General features: G+C 42.3%; 1 protein-coding gene across 1 annotated transcript in view; it reads right to left on the bottom strand.

The window, feature by feature from the left end:
• The window catches only part of LOC307248470 (RNA-binding protein Nova-1-like), a gene marked incomplete at both ends in the record, with an annotated part of 31978 nt that extends 16434 nt beyond the window's left edge, over positions 1-15544 (bottom strand). The window contains 2 exons of the mRNA XM_080024866.1: positions 12033-12101; positions 15388-15544. Coding sequence (XP_079880992.1) covers positions 12033-12101; positions 15388-15544 — 226 coding nt within the window. The remainder of the gene's footprint in view (positions 1-12032; positions 12102-15387) is intronic.
• Between the last annotated feature and the right edge of the window lie 2412 nt (positions 15545-17956).

The following is a 17956-nucleotide window of genomic DNA, read 5'->3' as shown; positions in this document are numbered from 1 at the left end:
TTATTTCCATCAGCTTTGTTTGCTGCTGACATACTTCTCCTGTACAGCTTGTGTGTGTGTGTGTGTGTGTGTGTGTGTGTGTGTGTGTGTGTGTGTGTGTGTATAACGGGAGAGCCCGCGGGCGCCCCGAGTCAAGTTTCAGCTGCACCGCGGAGTGCGTCACCAAACGAAGTTAGTTTTCCTGATGAGAAACATTTATTTCATTTGAGAACTGGCTTCACTTCCTTTTCCTTTGAGCCAGATGAGTAACGCTCTCTTGTCCAGTTTAATATTTATATTTCAGCTTTCAGTTCTTGACCTCAACACACACACACACACACACACACACACACACACACACACACACACACACACACACACACACACACACAAAGGCACACACACACACACACACACGCACACACACACACACACACACACACACACACACACACACACACACGGTGGCTATCTATCGCTAATGAGCTGCATAGCAACACCAATGTTGTGTTTGCGGCGCGATAACTTTCTTCTTGCTCTCTTTGATATTAACAGTTCTCATGGCAACAATGTGTTCTTCAGACTCGAAAGACATCTGACATGGAAATGGCCAAAAAACTGTCTTACAGTGTGTGTGTGTGTGTGTGTGTGTGTGTGTGTGTGTGTGTGTGTGTGTGTGTGTGTGTGTGTGTGTGTGTGTTTGTGTGCGTGTGTGTGTGTGTGTGCGTATCCATGATCGCGTGTGTGTGTGTTTCTCTGTGTGTGTGTGTGTGTGTGTGTGTGTGTGTGTGTGTGTGTGTGTGTGCTTGTTTGCCGTCTTCTCTTTCCACACACACACACCCTCTCTCTCCCAGTCACCTCCCATCTTCTGCTGTGTGCTGTTGCTGCAGTGACCCACTTTAAGTACGGAGTCTTGGGCTGACCTGCTCTACATACAGGCTACAGCTAATTATAACCAGCCTGTATTAGTAACGCGGGGGAATTGGTTGATACGAAACACACACACACACACACACACACACACACACACACAATCATGGATACGCACAGAAAAACAAAAGCATGTCTGCAGCATACACACACACACACACACTTTCCACCGTCTGCCAAACAAGCCTTCCTTCGCACCTTTCTACATGACTCATCGTATATGCACGGAGGATGTAATGAGTGACGCATGGTCATCACTTGTGTCTGTTGCATGGTAACACATTCAATTGTTACCATGGCGAGCATTAAAACAGTGTATTTATATATATTATGCTACAATAGATCCTGTACTAGAACAGGATGTTCACCGCAGCATGTTTAAGTAACGCAGGGGAATTGGGAAATATGAAATACACACACACACACACATTCACTAACACACACACACACACACACACACACACACACACACACATATATACACACACACACACACATATATACACACGTTCACTAACACACACACACACATATATACACACATTCATTAGCACACACACACACACAAACACACACACACACACATATATACACACATTCACTAGCACACACACACACACACACACACACACACACACATACATTCACTAACACACACACACACACACACACACACACACACACACACACACACAAACTGCTCGTCGATTGTTTATCATACAGAAACATATTTTGGGAACATTATATTTTTTTTCTCCCAAAATGGCAGCTCTAGTCCACACTACGAAAGGCGTAAAAAACACACAAACTGAATGCAGATGTTTATGCAGAACAAGCCTGTCTGATTCAGTGCACATCCAGTCAACAGCATGTCGTTACAGTTATCCTTATCACTAAACAGCCCTGCAGAGCTACAGTGTTGGCTTTGTGAACAGCGTTATGTAGCACAGATTGTAGCAGCATTGATAACTCAGAGCTGACTCAATTTATTATAAATATAAACTCTCCCCCCCCCAAAAAAAAGGGAAAAAAAGAGTGAGAACTATGCTGCACAATCTGCCTCTCCCTCCCACACACAACACCTCGTGCTCTGACAGTGTTTACAAGGAAGATGGATGGACATTCCTCTACTTTATATCAGGTTTATCTAGACTTTTTCTTTTTTTTATACATTTTTTTTAAGCTTCTGACTCTCTCTCTCTCTCACACACACACACACACACACACACACACACACACACACACACACACACACACACACACAGACAAAGAGCAAACAGTTTTTACCACAGTTTCAGGAAAGCCAACCCTACCTATCTATCTACCTGTCACAGTTGAACAATACTAATTATGCGTAATTATACCCTGCGCTCCCTTAGGCGTGCCATCCCTCGTCCCATGGGCGCAGGTGAAGCTCATGCCTGCTGCTGCCCATCTACTGCTGCATACTAAGGGACCAAGAGGCTCAACACACACACACACACACACACACACACACACACACACACACACACACACACACACACACACACACACACACACACACACACACACAGTGTCAACACAGAACCTCACAATGCGATAGAGGTCAGGCACCGCTCACCCACGCACTTTTCTCTCAGCTCAGAAAACTGAAAAGTGATAATACAAAACTTCTCAACTCGTGGGCGTTTAAGCTAAATGTCTGGGGAGGGGGGGGGGGGGTGAGGGAGAGGGGGGGGGGGGGGGAGGGGGGATTGAGGGGGGGGGATTGACCTGAAATTCTTTATTATCTTGAAAAAAAAGATTTGGTAATGCTTAAGAATTTTTTTTTTCTTCCACAAATGTATTTCAAACATTCTCAAAATCCATGTAGAAGAAATTACTTCATGTCAAAATCAGAGAATATCTCACTATCCTGTCCGCCTTCGTTGCAGTGGTTGCCGGTTCAAATCCGACCCCTCTCTCTCTTGCTCTCTCTCTCTCTCTCTCTCTCTCTCTCTCTCTCTCTCTCTCTCTCTCTCTCTCTCTCTCTCTCTCTCTCTCTCTCTCTCTCTCTCTCTCTCTCTCTCTCTCTCTCTCTGTCTCCCCATACCAACACAAATAACACACTGCTGGATGGTGACACACACACACACACACACATACATATAGGTGGCGATGTGTTGAGCGCTCAATGTCAGTTTCATTGTTCTCTGCTCCTATTCCCTGCTATTGTTAATATGAAGCATCATAAAAAAATCCAGTGTCTCATCCCCGACCCCTCGCCCCTACACACACGCACACACACACACACACACACACACACACACACACACACACACACACACACACACACACACACACACACACATAGCGACTCTTTCATGCTGACAACATAATGAGCATGTAAACTTTCAGTCCGAATGCAAAACAAGAAAAATACCATAATTACACATGTGGTGATTGTTACAGATTAGTTCTCCATGTTCTAGCTGTCAGAGAGTATGAAGGGAGTGACTGTAGGGCACCTGAAGGGATGCACTGTCTTTAGTACACAGCAAAGAGCTCAACATTATCACATGCATGCTACTAGACAAGCTGTGTTTGATTGTTTAGTAGGGGTAAGGCCTCAGGGTTCAAACTAATGTAAAATAGATGTTTAAGGAATACTTCACCCAAACGGAACCGGCGTTCTATCATTATAAAATCGCTATTATAATATAATGAATGAGGTTTTTCTTCCCTCAGTCTTCCCTCAGTCTTCCCTTGGCCCAGCTGTCCTGTTAATCCTAACCCTACATTTTACCATGCGTGATGTCACACATGGTGAAATGTAGGGTTAGACAGTGAGACCATAAAACACTCTTTCTGCCTTTTCGCAGGCTAGGATGAACCGATTTCTAAAATGTTTTGTACATTTATACTACATAGGATCTCAGAGTTAAATACACCTTCATATTCCCACCGCTGAAGTAGGTCTTTAATGGTGTCACTAACTTCATATACATTGTATTCCTATTTGTATTCAAACAAAGAAGATGCAAAGAAAGTGTCCTTCTCCTCCATTACTATTCCTAGCTGATTAATCTGGCAGCTTTCCAGTCCTCGTATCGACCTCAACGCTCCCACAACACTGTGTTCCAATACCAATACTATCTACTATTTAGAATGGTAGAGAAAAGATTTAGGATGTCCCGATTCTTGTGGCCAGATTTAGTATGGTTAGAAAGACCCGGATGTCTACTACTACATCCGGCCGAGATTTTTAGTGTTGAAAACAGCCTCCTATTTGGCCGATTCTGACCCATAATCCAGTGCGCACCGGAAAGGGACGTCACATCGAGAGAGCCTCCATATGAAAATAAACGGGGATGCGACGTATATAAAATCAAGAGGCAAGATCAAGGCGCAATGTTGTGATGAAAAAAAAAAAAAAAAGTATGTCTCAATTGTATGCCTACTGCATCCTAACTAGATTCTACTAGATGTAGTATGAATAGAAAAAAGAAAGAGTATGAGACTCAGGGATAGTTAAATCAATATAATGAAACATCTGGGCTAGAAAATTAAAGGATTACAACTGCATGAACAAATCCGTGGCAACAGTCCAGATCAGGTCTGCAGCTGAGTAAGTAACTACTCCCTACCGGCTGCTGTGTTTGAGGGTCTTTGTTTTCACTCCTCATAGCAACACACACACACACACACACACACACACACACACACACACACACACACACACACACACACACACACACACACACACACACACACACACACACACACAGGAAGCACACACATTTCCTTGTACAAGTCAAAAGGATTCCACCCAAAAAAAATCCCTTTTTTTCAGTGTTACTCTTTTGTAAAGGGTGTAATGTGTGTGTGTGTGTGCATCCATGTGTGCGTGCGTGCTTGCATGTGTATGTGTGTGCATGCGTTCGTGCGTGCATGCATGCGTGTGTGTGTGTGTGTATGTGTGTGCATGCGTTCGTGCGTGCGTGCATGCGTGTGTGTGCGTGCATGTGTGTGTGTGTGTGTGTGTGTGTGTGTGTGTGTGTGTATCTATAGCACTCTTTGGGTCAAGAACAAAGGGGGACTGGGGATCTGGCTTGATAGTATGGCGACATAGGTCCATACCGTAGGTTTTCGACAATAAGTATTAAATGGCCCTGAACCACAACAACACTGGCTGAGTAAACAGTCCATTCTGTTGCTAAGGCCCCCGTGGACCCATGCAGCCAGGCCCAGAATAGGCCTTCGATGCTGGGGGGATTGGAGGCTTAAACCCTGGGATCTGGTGTCCACGGGCTAGTATAGGGCCAGGCCTTTCTCATGTTCGTTCTGTTACTTTTCCCCACACGCCTGCTTACGACGAGCTTACAGTCACCGGTTCAATGCAGAAATACATCAAATGAAATCAGTTTATTTGTATAGCCCCAATACATATTAGATAATAAATAATACATAGAGGGTTTACACTCATTTTAGAACTACAAATGGAGTCTTTAGGTCCAGGTTAATTGCTGCCACCGTCAAAGATGATCAGATAGGGTTATTTTCTTGAATCAAAGTCAATAGTGAAATAATGGTCTCGTCTGAAATTCACTTGTGTGTGTTGATAAGTTGCAATAATGGCTCGAAATTTGACTTTTTCACAGGAATATTACTTATAACTGATTTATCATTGACAATCCATTCTTTGTTTAATCTTTTTTTTTCCTTTTCTTTTACTTTGCCATGGTATCGTTATATTAAGCAATATGAAACATGTACTTTTTACTCAAATTTTGTGATAAACCCTGGCAAATCCCAATATTTAATGTACATTAAGGGTAAAACAAATACATAATTTTAGATTTTAGTTAATAAATATATTAAAGTTTTACTTCAGTCAGAATTGTAAATATTGCTGCATTATAATTTTCAAAAACTAAAATGCCTCAAATCTACCCGCGTAGTTCAGACCAGAATCTATAAGCAGCTTTGTGTATAAGCATCGGAGGTGAGAACCACATTAAAGGAGGGACATCTGAACATATAGCCTGTGTTCCAATCCCCGTACTTCCATACTATTTAGTATGCCAGAAAAAGATTTAGGATGTCCCAATACATGCACATCAATTGTAGTATAGTGAACATACTTAAATGCCCTACTCACTACAATAGCATTTTGGAGTATTCGTCTTTATTCTTGACATTTCTCTATCATAATGGAAAAAGATCTTCCTTATCTGATTTGTTTTCTCTCCTGTGGCCCTAAAACTCTTCTGTACTTTAGTATGTAGTGTAGTAAAAAGAAAGAGTATGCGATTCGGAACGCACGGGTTAGTCTGGGCCGAGGGAAGGGAAGGGAAGGGGGTCTGTGGTCTGTAAGGCTGTGACCACTTGGGACTTGGAAAATATATTCATCTCCACTAAGCAGAGAGAGTTAAAGGGAGGGTGGAAGGAGGGAGGGGGGGTGGTATGCTTTGTCTAACACACCCCCCTCTAGTCTTCTGCTCTTTTGTTGTGAGGTGGGGTACACACACACTCTCACACACACACACACACACACACACACACACACATACATACACATACACAAAAACACACGCACACAAACATGTAAAGCTTTCCAGCAGTGAGGCTCTGACCAGCTGTCGTCGGCCTGAAAGATGCCCGTCGTCACTCACTCACACACACACACACACACACACACACACACACACACACACACACACACACACACACACACACACACTCACACACACACACACACACACACACACACACACACACACACACACACACACACACACACACACACACACACACACACACACACACACAGCGCTCGCTGAGGGAAGCCAACAGAAGGAATCGGAAATATCTCTCTGTCTCTCTCATTCTTTTCCCCTGCCTCTCCTGTGTATATATGTTTCACTTTTCCCACGTCCCTCTGTCAATATAGCTTTAATATTTTGGGCTGTGATTTTCGGCATGCAGATCGGGCTCCAATTTCTTAATGACCATATTCGGAAGCTATAGCAGCAGACACTACGATTCTAAAATGTCCCCGTGACCTGCCGAATAATCAATTATTTGGAGAAATAAATTAGAAAAAGAGTTTCATAAAGTCTAATACAGCTATGACCTGCTTTGTGTTATTAATTTAACAATATTGAAAGTCAGTTTCAACTTCACAGATGAATTTGTTTCGAAAGAAGAAGCTTTTTATTCTCATTAAATGGTATCAAGAGCGCTTACTCCACTACATTCATGCAAATTAAACCTTTTATTTAGAGAAGGCTCGTTTTAAAATGGAGGCCGTTTTCGATTTGAAAATTGTATTCATTTTTTTTATATATATATTAATAGAAAGTGAAAAAAAAACCTGGAGCAATTATGTTTAACAGAGAGATCATAGCGGGAATAAAAAATAAATAAAAAATAAAAAATAATAAATAAAAAAAGACTACGTGACCTAACAATTTGCAGGAATTGCGTAATATATTAGAAAAAAATATTATTTCGTCTTGGTCAGTAAAAGACAACGTAAAACCTCTTTTCTTATACAGCTCTGGAAAAAATTAAGAGACCACTCCAAATGTTCAGTGTCTCTCGTTTTACTATTCATAGCCATATGTTTGAGTAGAATGAACATTTTGGTTTTATAATACAAACTACTGACAACATTTCTACTAAATTCCCCCCCAAAAAATATTGTCATTAAAGAGCATTTCCATTAAGTAATGTAGAGATGAAGATTTAAGAAAAATCCGGACTGGTCTCTTAATTTATTTCCGGAGCTGTATCATGAATAGAAACCCGACATAATAAATGTGATAGAACGGTCACCTTGCTACAGAAAGTCTGTTTGAATAAAGCTTTGTGCTGAGAACCAATCAAATGCCTCCGTACTGAAACGTTCCCCATCATTAGGGCTTCTGCGTGGAAATCCAAGCAGACATGTTGGCTACGCTGACAAAGATAAACCAAGCGGCCGCCTCCTTCTCTCTCTCTCCCTTCAGTGTGTGTGTGTGTGTGTGTGTCTTTCCAAATGTGTGTGTGTGTGTGTGTGTGTGTGTCTGTGTGTGTGTGTGTGTGTCTGTCTAAATCTGTGTGTGTGTGTGTGTGTGTGTGTGTGTGTGTGTATGTGTCTGTGTGTGTCTGTCTAAATCTGTGTGTGTGTGTGTGTGTGTGTGTGTGTGTGTGTGTGTGTGTGTGTGTGTGTGTGTGTGTCTGTGAGTGTGTGAAAAAAACGGTGTGTATTGTTCATATGGGGCTGAGGCTATTTCAGAAAAGGGGGCCTAGCTGCATCGGCCCTTTCAATGCTCTGCTCCTTAATCTATATTCAAAGCCCGCCCCCTCGCTCTGTCGCTATCCAATCAGAGAGCTCGATAGCTGTGACGGGTACCTCGCTCCACCAATCACAAGGTCTCCCTTTGAGGGGAACATTCCCCCTATACTCTCATCCCCTTCCTTCACCCCACCCTGTACAATGGCTGCTCTTTTTTTTTTTTTACTTTGACGCAGTGGATTGAAAAAAAGAACGAGGGATTTTGGAGGAGAAAGAAGGAGTGTGTGTGAGTGTGTGTGTGTGTGTGTGTGTGTGTGTGTCCAAATCTGTGTGTGTGTGTGTGTGTGTGTGTGTGTGAGAGGCAGCTATATACTATTGGTAGTCACAGTCAGTCCCTTCGAACTGTGGCCGCGAAATCGATCGAGGAGCCTTTCGGGAAAACGGTTTGACGAGCGTCGTCAATGGCAGCGAGCGATTGATGGAGGGGGGCGGGTGGACGGAGGACAAGAAGAGGAGAGGGAGGAGGGGGGAGAGTGCAGTCGTGATGGTCTGAAGTAGAGCTCGATTAGTATGGATGAGAGAGAATGGAGAGAATTGAAGGAGAAGAAGAAGAAGAGAGAAAAACACTCGGGCTTCAAGAGTGAACAAAACAGGCGCGTCGCAGTCAGAGGAGAACGCCTGCCAGGCAACGAGGGAGAAACGCTACGCAACTGCAATTTATTATTTTTATTCAATCTTCATCTCTACATTACTTATTGAAAATGCTCTAAATGACAATATTTTTATTGTGGATTTGGTAGAAATGTTGTCAGTAGTTTATAGAATAAAAACCAAAATGTTCATTCTACTCAAACATAATGCCTATAAAGAGTAAAACGAGAGACACAGACTGAACATTTGGAGTGGTCTCTTGATTTTTTCCACGGCTGTATGATACGGCAACAGTTATTATTCCATCCAGCGCATCATCTCATGTAAGTGTATTAGCTGCCATTGTTGCATTTTAAGTTGTATTGAGGACGGAGGCTGTGTCTGTTTGTGAGCCATCAAAGCTGAATGTACGTGGGGGGGCTTTTTGCTATGCGGATGGGACAGAAAGATCAATGTGGAGGGAGGAGGGGGCTCTTTGTAACGAACGACCCCCAAAAAAATATGCTCCGCTCAGCTGGGAGCAACAGCATACGTACACTCATCAATCGGATCAATCTCATCAAAGCCTTTCCTCACAGTCATGGCTCAGTACACAGTATGCATATGTATGTGTGTGTGTGTGTGTGTGTGTGTGTGTGTGTGTGTGTGTGTGTGTGTGTGTGTGTGTGTGTGTGTGTGTGTCCACCTGCAGCACAATACATCATCTACCCCCCTACATCCCTCTTATTAAACTTCATCTCTGCTTTCTGCAAGAAAAAGTCAGACAGAAGACACAAAGACAACACACACACACACACACACACACACACACACACACACACACACACACACACACACACACACACACACACACGCACACACACACACACACACACACACATCTTCCGGTACTTGCTAGTCCCCTAATGTCACTTGGCAAGGGCATTTCTACCCCCCCCCCCCACCCCACTCCCTCCTCCTTCCCAACGTTGGCTTGCCAGTCCGTCCATTTACTAAATGAATGTATTATATCTTATAGACAGGAGAGGAGAGAAAGGGGGGAGTGTGTGTGTGTGTGTGTGTGTGTGTGTGTGTGTGTGTGTGTGTGCGTGCGTGTGTGTGTGTTTGTGCGTGTTTGTGCGTGTGTGTGTTTGTGTTTGTGTGTGTGTGTGTGTGTGTGTGTGTTTGTTTGTGCGTGTGTGTGTGTGTGTGTGTGTTTGCGCGTGCGTGGGTGACTGATAGACCTGTAGGCGGACACACTCATATGTTCATTTTCTGAGCACCTACATGAAAAAAATAAAAACATCCAATTTATTTTTTTGTTTGTGCTTACATAAGACTTCCTATTGGCTTATACAAGCAGTTTTTTTTATTTTTTCTGCTGATGAAAGCGGCATGTTTGGTATGGACTGAATCCCAGTCATTTCTATCAGGCTGAGAGAAAGGCTACTGCCAGGTATTAGCTGTAACCTGGACAACAGATCAGTTCAGGTTGTCTGTGGATATTTTTAACCTCTTTTTGCTCCGGCTACTGTTTACTTTCCACCAAAATCTATGATGAAAAAATGGTCAATTCTTAGCATTCTGGGACACAGAAATGCAAATTTTAATTTATTTTATTAAACATAATTTGTTGGCATGTTCAAGCTTTATTAGATAGTACAGAGTTGAAATGGGGAGACAGACAGAGAGAGAGAGAGAGAGAGAGAGAGAGAGAGAGAGAGAGAGAGAGAGAGAGGGGTGATGACCTGCAGTAAAGGTCCACGGGTCGGATTTGAACCCGCGACCACTGCAACGAAGGCCGGAGCCAATATGGTACACGCTCTATCCACTACCTCCAGATTTTAAAACTATATATATTTTTTTTTTTACCTCTGTACTTTTATAGTTCTTGGCATATAGCATCATTTCACAACATATTTATGGTGATTTAATGTCTTGTTTCCAATGGATATTTAGCCTTGGATTTCCTCCTGTCCTGTTAAAAAAAAATATCTTTCCATTTGAAGCTAAATCATATACGAACAACGACCCCGTTAAACTTCTCTGATCACATACTGTATGTAGCGAATAGAGGGGAAATAGGAATTCCTGTATAGTGGGTGTGGGCCCTGATAAGTCGGGATAGGAAAGGTTTGGGTTGGTAGGATTAGATGGCCAGTGTGTGTGTGTATGTGTGTGTTTGTGTGCGTGTGCGTGCGTGTGTGCGTGCGTGCGTGTGTGTGTGTGTGTGTGTGTGTGTGTGTGTGTGTGTGTGTGTGTGTGTGTGTGTGCAGCTACTTCACTGATCTTTCCTTCTTCTAGACCTTCAGCTTGTAATAATGAGATGTGGCAGTGAGTCATCATGTCGCTATGGGTTACAGCGGTCCCATGTCGGCCTGGTTACCTAGTGCTATTGTCCTACAGCTGACCAGCTCTTTTCTGTCTAAATTACTCTTCCCATCTTCCCCCCCACCCCACACACACACACACACACACACACACACACACACACACACACACATAATCTTGGGCAAAAATCAGTACGAAGCTCATTGGAAAAAGGTGCAGCTGGTTGGTAAAATAGCACAACTGAAAATTTCATATTTTTTCTGCTCCAATCAAGAGATTTCTTTCTGATTCTAAAAGCTGATTTCTTTCCAATATGGCAAATTAAATTACAATCTACCTGTGAAAACGAAAAAAAAAAAAAAAAACATTTAAAAAAACTACACAGTGTCTCTTTTTACACCCTTATAGCAGCTGCGCGGTGGACTCTGCAGCAAGCACACATCACACTTTGAACACAATACATAAAAATAACATTCAATATACATCAGCAATCATAAACCCAAATGCATTGATGATACGGCTATAGCATGAGGTCAAAGGTCAGCGGTACTTTGCTATGCAGTTATGTTGAGTGTCATGATAAAAAAATAAACACTGGATTTGTATTGGAAAAAATAAGCATGACAATGGATGTTATGGAACTGATACAACGTACAATATAACCAATATCAGCATGCATGCATTATCCTGGGTCACGAGGAGAATATGAGGGTGTTACATGTTAACTGTTAATCCTATTTAAAATGTTAGAACTCCTCATTGAATCGCCCTAAAATTTAGATTTGACGCTGTCCAATTTGGCTTTAAGAGAACCCAGTATGTGTGTGAGTGTTGAGGGCTGTCAGTCTCCCCTTTTTGAACAAGAGACAAACAAGAAATAAAAACAAGAAAGTAGATCAAAATCAAAAGTCTGTCTTACCATGAGTCTCAGTTTCTTGTTGAGGGAATACAATGCCTTCAGTTTCAAATATGGGCTGCAGGAAGGCCACTACAGAGACAGAAGCACATGGGGATGGGGGGAGGAGGGGGGGGGGGGGGGGGGAGTGTGTGTCGTAAGCTAATCATTCAACAGCCATTATCATGATCTCTCTCTCTCTCTTAGCATTACTTCTTTAGACTTCGCTAACTTTAAACCTCAAAATATGAAAGCCAAAAAACAAATACTCTGTTAAAAAATGTATCATAAGCTTTTGTTGAACAGCAATTTATGTTTGCGTCAAGGAGGGCCCCAAAAAAAAATGATCAACAGTTTTCTGGATCTTGTGATTATAGCAAAAATAAAAACCATCCTTTAAGGCTGTTCTAATCTGGTTGAGTTGAATCCTTCAAGCTGTCAGTTAAGAGTCAAGACCAAATTCTTGTATAACGAAAAAGTGAATTAACGGTGAGTGCAAGAAATATCACCAAAGACCTGACACACCAAGTTCTAATTCCTTTTTCTTGGTTCGTTTTTTGTTAACGGAGGGCAAAGTGTAGTAAAGTGTGTGTAGCCTAATGCGTGTGAGAGCGATTTCTTCCTATTCGACCAAAATGTCACCCGGACATGTGGGTCTGATGCTGAGGGAGTCTTGTCTTTGTCCATGGAGCTCTCAGCCTAAAGTAAAAGCCTTTTCTCAGCTCTGCCCATCATTTTAATCGTCCCACCCTTTTCATTTGTCTAAATGGGCCCGGGTTGTCTGACTGTAAAGCAGGCAGGGAGATGGTCCCATGGGTGGGGTTAGGGGGCCGGGGGGGGCGTTTTTATTTTTTACAGCATGGAAGAGCCTTTAGTGCTCTGAGTGCTGCATCGATATATACAGTTAAACTATGCGCCTGCTAGCTAACCTGCCGCTCACCCCCCCTCACTCACTCACTCACTCACTCTGCCCGTGTGAGCTGAAGAAAACTGTTAAAAATGACTGCCCGGTTGGTTTTTCTGTCATGGCTGAAGAAAGAGCCAAAAAATCTACAAAAGAGATAAAACCAAATTGATTCTTGAAATGTGTGTATGGATTCCACTTGAGGGCTAGTTTTTGAAATATTTTATTTTTTAAATGTTGTCACCTGTCAAAGTGCACTTGAAAAGCACAGACCAATGTCACTTTAAGGGGCTATTAAAGCTGCAGTGTGTAGAATTTTGGGTTTTATTTCCTAGCAGATTTTGTAGAAAGTAATTATAATATCCATATGTACATTTAATTTAGTGCATAATAGCTGAAAAAAATTGTTTGAATAATTTTTTTTCCCCTTACAAAGGGTCTCATATATGTCCATATTTGTGCATATTTTGGACCAAGGCCTAGTGCCGCCATCTTGAAAGTGTCATAGTTGGAATGTCATCAGGTGCATTGTTTAAAATTTAGAATTGTTCTTGTCCTTGAAGGCCACTGTAGCTTCTGTTATTATTTAAAAGGGTTGGGGTTACCCAGGCAGTGTTGCATTCTAGAACTTTGTAGAACTTTCTTGATGATGTCATATTACACACTGCACCTTTAAGATGTCATGTTATTACAGAATCACACTTAAGTCCTTGCACTAAAATATACTATTTAAATCATCCAAAATACGGGGCTTTGTAAAGGGAAATCTTGTTGCCATTTCACTGAGAGACAGAAACCAGGCCAATAATATCACCTCATCGAGTGCTATTCAGTTACATCAAGCACTGTTTAGTTTGATGGAAGGTTCACTGCAGTCACATCAGATGTTCTAAACAATGGTATTTTAAAATGAATCTCAGATTGAACTCATAGTTCACAAAGTATTGCTCATTTCAGTGTTCTAGAGTCTACGTGGTGTCCGCCTTTCCCCTGACACGAACACATGTAGGGCAATGCAGATTTAACATGTACACACGTCCAGCTTGGCATAAGATTAGACTTTAATACGAAGGTCACCTACAAAATGTTTGTAATTTTCAAAAATGTTGATGACCATATTATCCAAATTTGATTATAACAACAATTGGAATATTTTTTTAAAGGCATCCTATTGCCCTATTTTGTTTTAAAAATTATTACCTAACAAAGTGTAGGCTTAATGTTATTAAACATACATTGACAGTCAGATTTAACAGTTTGCACTAAAAGGTTGGGGGCACCTTGAATCTAGAATATACTAATAAGAACATTTCTGAGGGAGTCTTGTTCACTCAGTCGTTGGCTGCATATAAACAAAAGTCACCATCTCTTCAGTGAGTGCACGCGGCACTTCAGAGGTGTTGTGTAAAATAAAAATACACATTTAAAGGTGTAGTAGTGTATATGTCCAAATGTCCATGATGGGGGTGCATGGCCAGGATAGGCTACTGATGGTTGTAATGCTTGGAGATGGGAATGCTTTGGCGCATGACAGCATGTAAACAAAAACCAAATATGGTGATTCCCATGGTGACATATTCATATTAAATCCAACCAACCAGAAGATAATGAAGAAATATGATTCGAACTTTTTTTTTTTTTAATGGGAAAAAAAAAATCTTCCTATACCAGCATTATATTAAAACAACCAGTACATCAAAGCATAATAGAACTATACAGACACTGACATGCAGCAATAACACAGAGCTTATACAGCACTGTCGCATATACTGCTCTGGAACACCCCCCCCCCCCTCTCCCCCCCACACCCCCGACCCCCCTCGCCACAGGCCCGCTGTCTAATATGAGTGCGCTTGTTTATCCGCTTGTGTAATTGTACACAAAGAGGCGATGGTGGCTGATGTGTGAGATTATCACAAGGTCATGCAGTCGACGCCGGGCGGGATGAGCCTGAGCCCCCGTCGCACCGTGCAGCCTGATCTGGCTTTCACTTGTTTACATCCTTTAGCTTGCCTCCAACAGCATGGCCGCGATAAAGGGGCTGCTGCTTCTGCATGAGCGTATATCTTAAAGACGTAATAAAAACACCCACATTCGGCGTATCTAAAGGAGGGTTAAAGAGCCTATGAATGCGTATACGGCTTCCCCTCTGAATTCCACCTCTTATTGTTTGCTTTCCATCAAAAGCGGCGGCCCCAAGATTATTTGTAATACTGATGAGAAAATGACTATCGCTTATTTTAAAGGGGGCATAACATATCAAGCCGTCTATATTTAGGCTATATACCACAAGGCTGTATAAAAGTAGGCTAGTCTAATGCCACGGTGTATAGCCTACGTCAAGAATCAACCTGCTCTCCTTTCTCTCTCTGTCTCTCTGCCTCTCTGCCTAAGGACGAAGCAACATTCACGGAACAGCTTCCTTTCCCCCTGGCCGCATCCTGCCCGTATATACATCGCTCTCACGGCTCTTACCTCCCGTGTTAGTGCGCTTGGTGCTGCTGGCCTCCGTGGGAGTCTCCAGGGGTCGCTTACGCGAGTCCGGCGGGTCCGACTCCATGTGTGGTTGTTGATTGTGAATGAGCGGATTGGAGAAAAGCCCGTTCTGCTGTACAGCTCCTGCGGCCATCATTTTCGAAAAAAAAAAAATAGGCTTGATATTCTTCTTGGGATGCTAAGGGCGTCCGTTTGCGTTTTAAATCCCCCCTTTTCCCGTCGTTCCTTTTTCCTTTTCTACGCAGATACGTGCAGATAAGTCCTTTTGAGACGAGGCAAAAGCGATTAAGGAATTGGAAATGTACGCCTGTTTCGTACGGACGAGGGGAAGGTTATTAGTCGCGTGTGTAGTCTCTGTCTGTGGTGCGCCGTGCGTTATACAGAGATGCTGCGACTGAAAGAAAGAAACAGAACGGTGGATGAATCGGGCTCAGATTGGACGGGGGAAGAGAGAGAGAGAGAAAAAAAATCCCAAACCTCTTCAGATGGAGAATGGTCTTTCTAGGCTTCTAAAAAAAACCGGTGCAAAATGAGAGCGTCAATCTTCCATCAATGTCCTGTGATATGCGCGGTGGTGGCGGCTAGGAGGATACACTGTGTGTCATTCCGCTGCAAGCCGGTAAAAGAGCGTACTCATGTCAGGCAGTGCAGGATGGTGGCGCCCCTCTCTCCTCTGCAACAAGCCGCGGAAGAATAAATTAAAACAAAAACACAAACAAAACCAAATCACAGCCGAGATTTCTAAAAAAAAAAAAAAAAAAAAGTCGAAATCTGACAAAAGAAGAAATATAGAATAGAAGGTCGCTGCTGGTTGAAGAAATACAAAAAGAAATCCGATTGTTATTGGTAATAGCGTTTTTTTTTATATAATTTCTTTCTTGTTATCCTGTGCAGCGCTGTGCTCCGATCATTGAAGATCACCCAGGGAGGGGTGGCGGGCCGGCGGGTTAGTGGCTGAGAACACACTGTCTGCTAGCGAAAGACACGGTGGGGTTATTTTTTTTTTTCCTTGCTCGTCGTCTCGCTGAAGATGCTGCAGTCTTGCGTTCAGAGCATCCCTTCACTGACTGGCTGCGAGAGCGAGCGCAGGGGAGCGGCTGACGTCACAGGGCCTCGCGGTGCCTTCATGGACACATCGTAAACTCGAGATTTTTTAATGTTTAAATGTAAAAAAAAAAGTGAAACTTGCCTATATGTTTTAGTTTTGGTGAGGAAATCAAGTCTGCATTTCCAAAAAAAATAGTTAATAGGGGAGGTGTGTTGGCTAGTATGAGCTATTTTATTTTACGAGATGAAGCAAAGTTCTAGGCCTAAACTACTAAACACAATAACAAGAGCCATGTCATATGCTATGATTAGATTAACCAATCACATCAGTTGCCTTTAATCAACTCATAGATCGATATTTTTGTTTTGTTTTGTTCTGTGCATAGGGGAAGGTGGGGTGATTTGTGCATTTTGGAAGTTGCAAAACCCCTTGTTTCTAGAAAACCGTGGAAGAAATTGGAAATGTGACCACATATTTAAGAAGAGCCATCCATTTGACTCATCCTGTAAAGAAGGGAGACACAAGGAATAAGATATAAGCACATTTAAGCTAAAAAAACTGTGTTTTGCCTTTCAAAGTAAAATTTCCATGATCAAGGTTTTTTGATTATTGTGTCTGAACAATTATAGACACGTTTGAAAACATATGACACATGTTTTAGTGCTTTGGTATGCTACACTTTGAGTCTATATAGTTAGCACAATGTCAACCCTAAATTGCTGCATCATGCCTATTATCCAAAATTCTGGGGATGGGGTGATTTGTGCGCAAGGGCCTGGGTGAGTTATAAGTAAGTAAGTAAGTAAAATGTATTTATAAAAGCACATTTATGACAGTTTGCACTGTCCAAAGTGCAGTACATAGTTCATTCAGTAGGTAAACAATGAAGGTAAAATAACAATAACCAAAATAAAAGACGTAAAGCCCATACATCCACATAAACACAGATAGTAGTGCAGAGGTAAGTAAGTAGTGCAGAGGTTAATGGGGAGGAAACACCAGGGTGTACATATGGGTTTTGAGCCTTGATTTAAAGGCAGAAATGTAGGGGGAAATCACATTTGTCAGGTGGCAGTTGGTTCCACAAGCACGGAGCAACTAGTGCAAAGTACATTTCTGAGAGTTGTGCCAGTGGCATGGCTGTATACGCTGGTCACCAAAAGAAAGTGATTGTCTACAGTAGCTCAGAAGAGAGTGACATCTCAATTCCACTTAACGACACCACTGATGAGAGTTCAGATGGCCAGAAAGATGATGATGGTGACTTTGTCATTGTGACACAATGACGCACAAATCACCCCACGTAGTGGGGTGATTTGTGCGACAAGACAACTTTTTTTCCGAAAGCTATATTTCTTAAACAGTTTATTCCAGATCCAAAGTTTTTATTGCCAGGGATGCACAACATCCTGAAATATATGTACATATTTGAGTTGGAGACATAACTGTCAAGGCCTCACTTTAAAATCACTTTGAGTAAAAAGTTGCACAAATCACCCC

The sequence above is a fragment of the Ammodytes marinus genome, assembly GCF_949987685.1.
Source record: "Ammodytes marinus genome assembly, chromosome: 3".
In the NCBI taxonomy this organism is placed as follows: Eukaryota; Metazoa; Chordata; class Actinopteri; order Uranoscopiformes; family Ammodytidae; genus Ammodytes; species Ammodytes marinus.
This window is presented reverse-complemented; position numbering and strand designations above follow the sequence as displayed.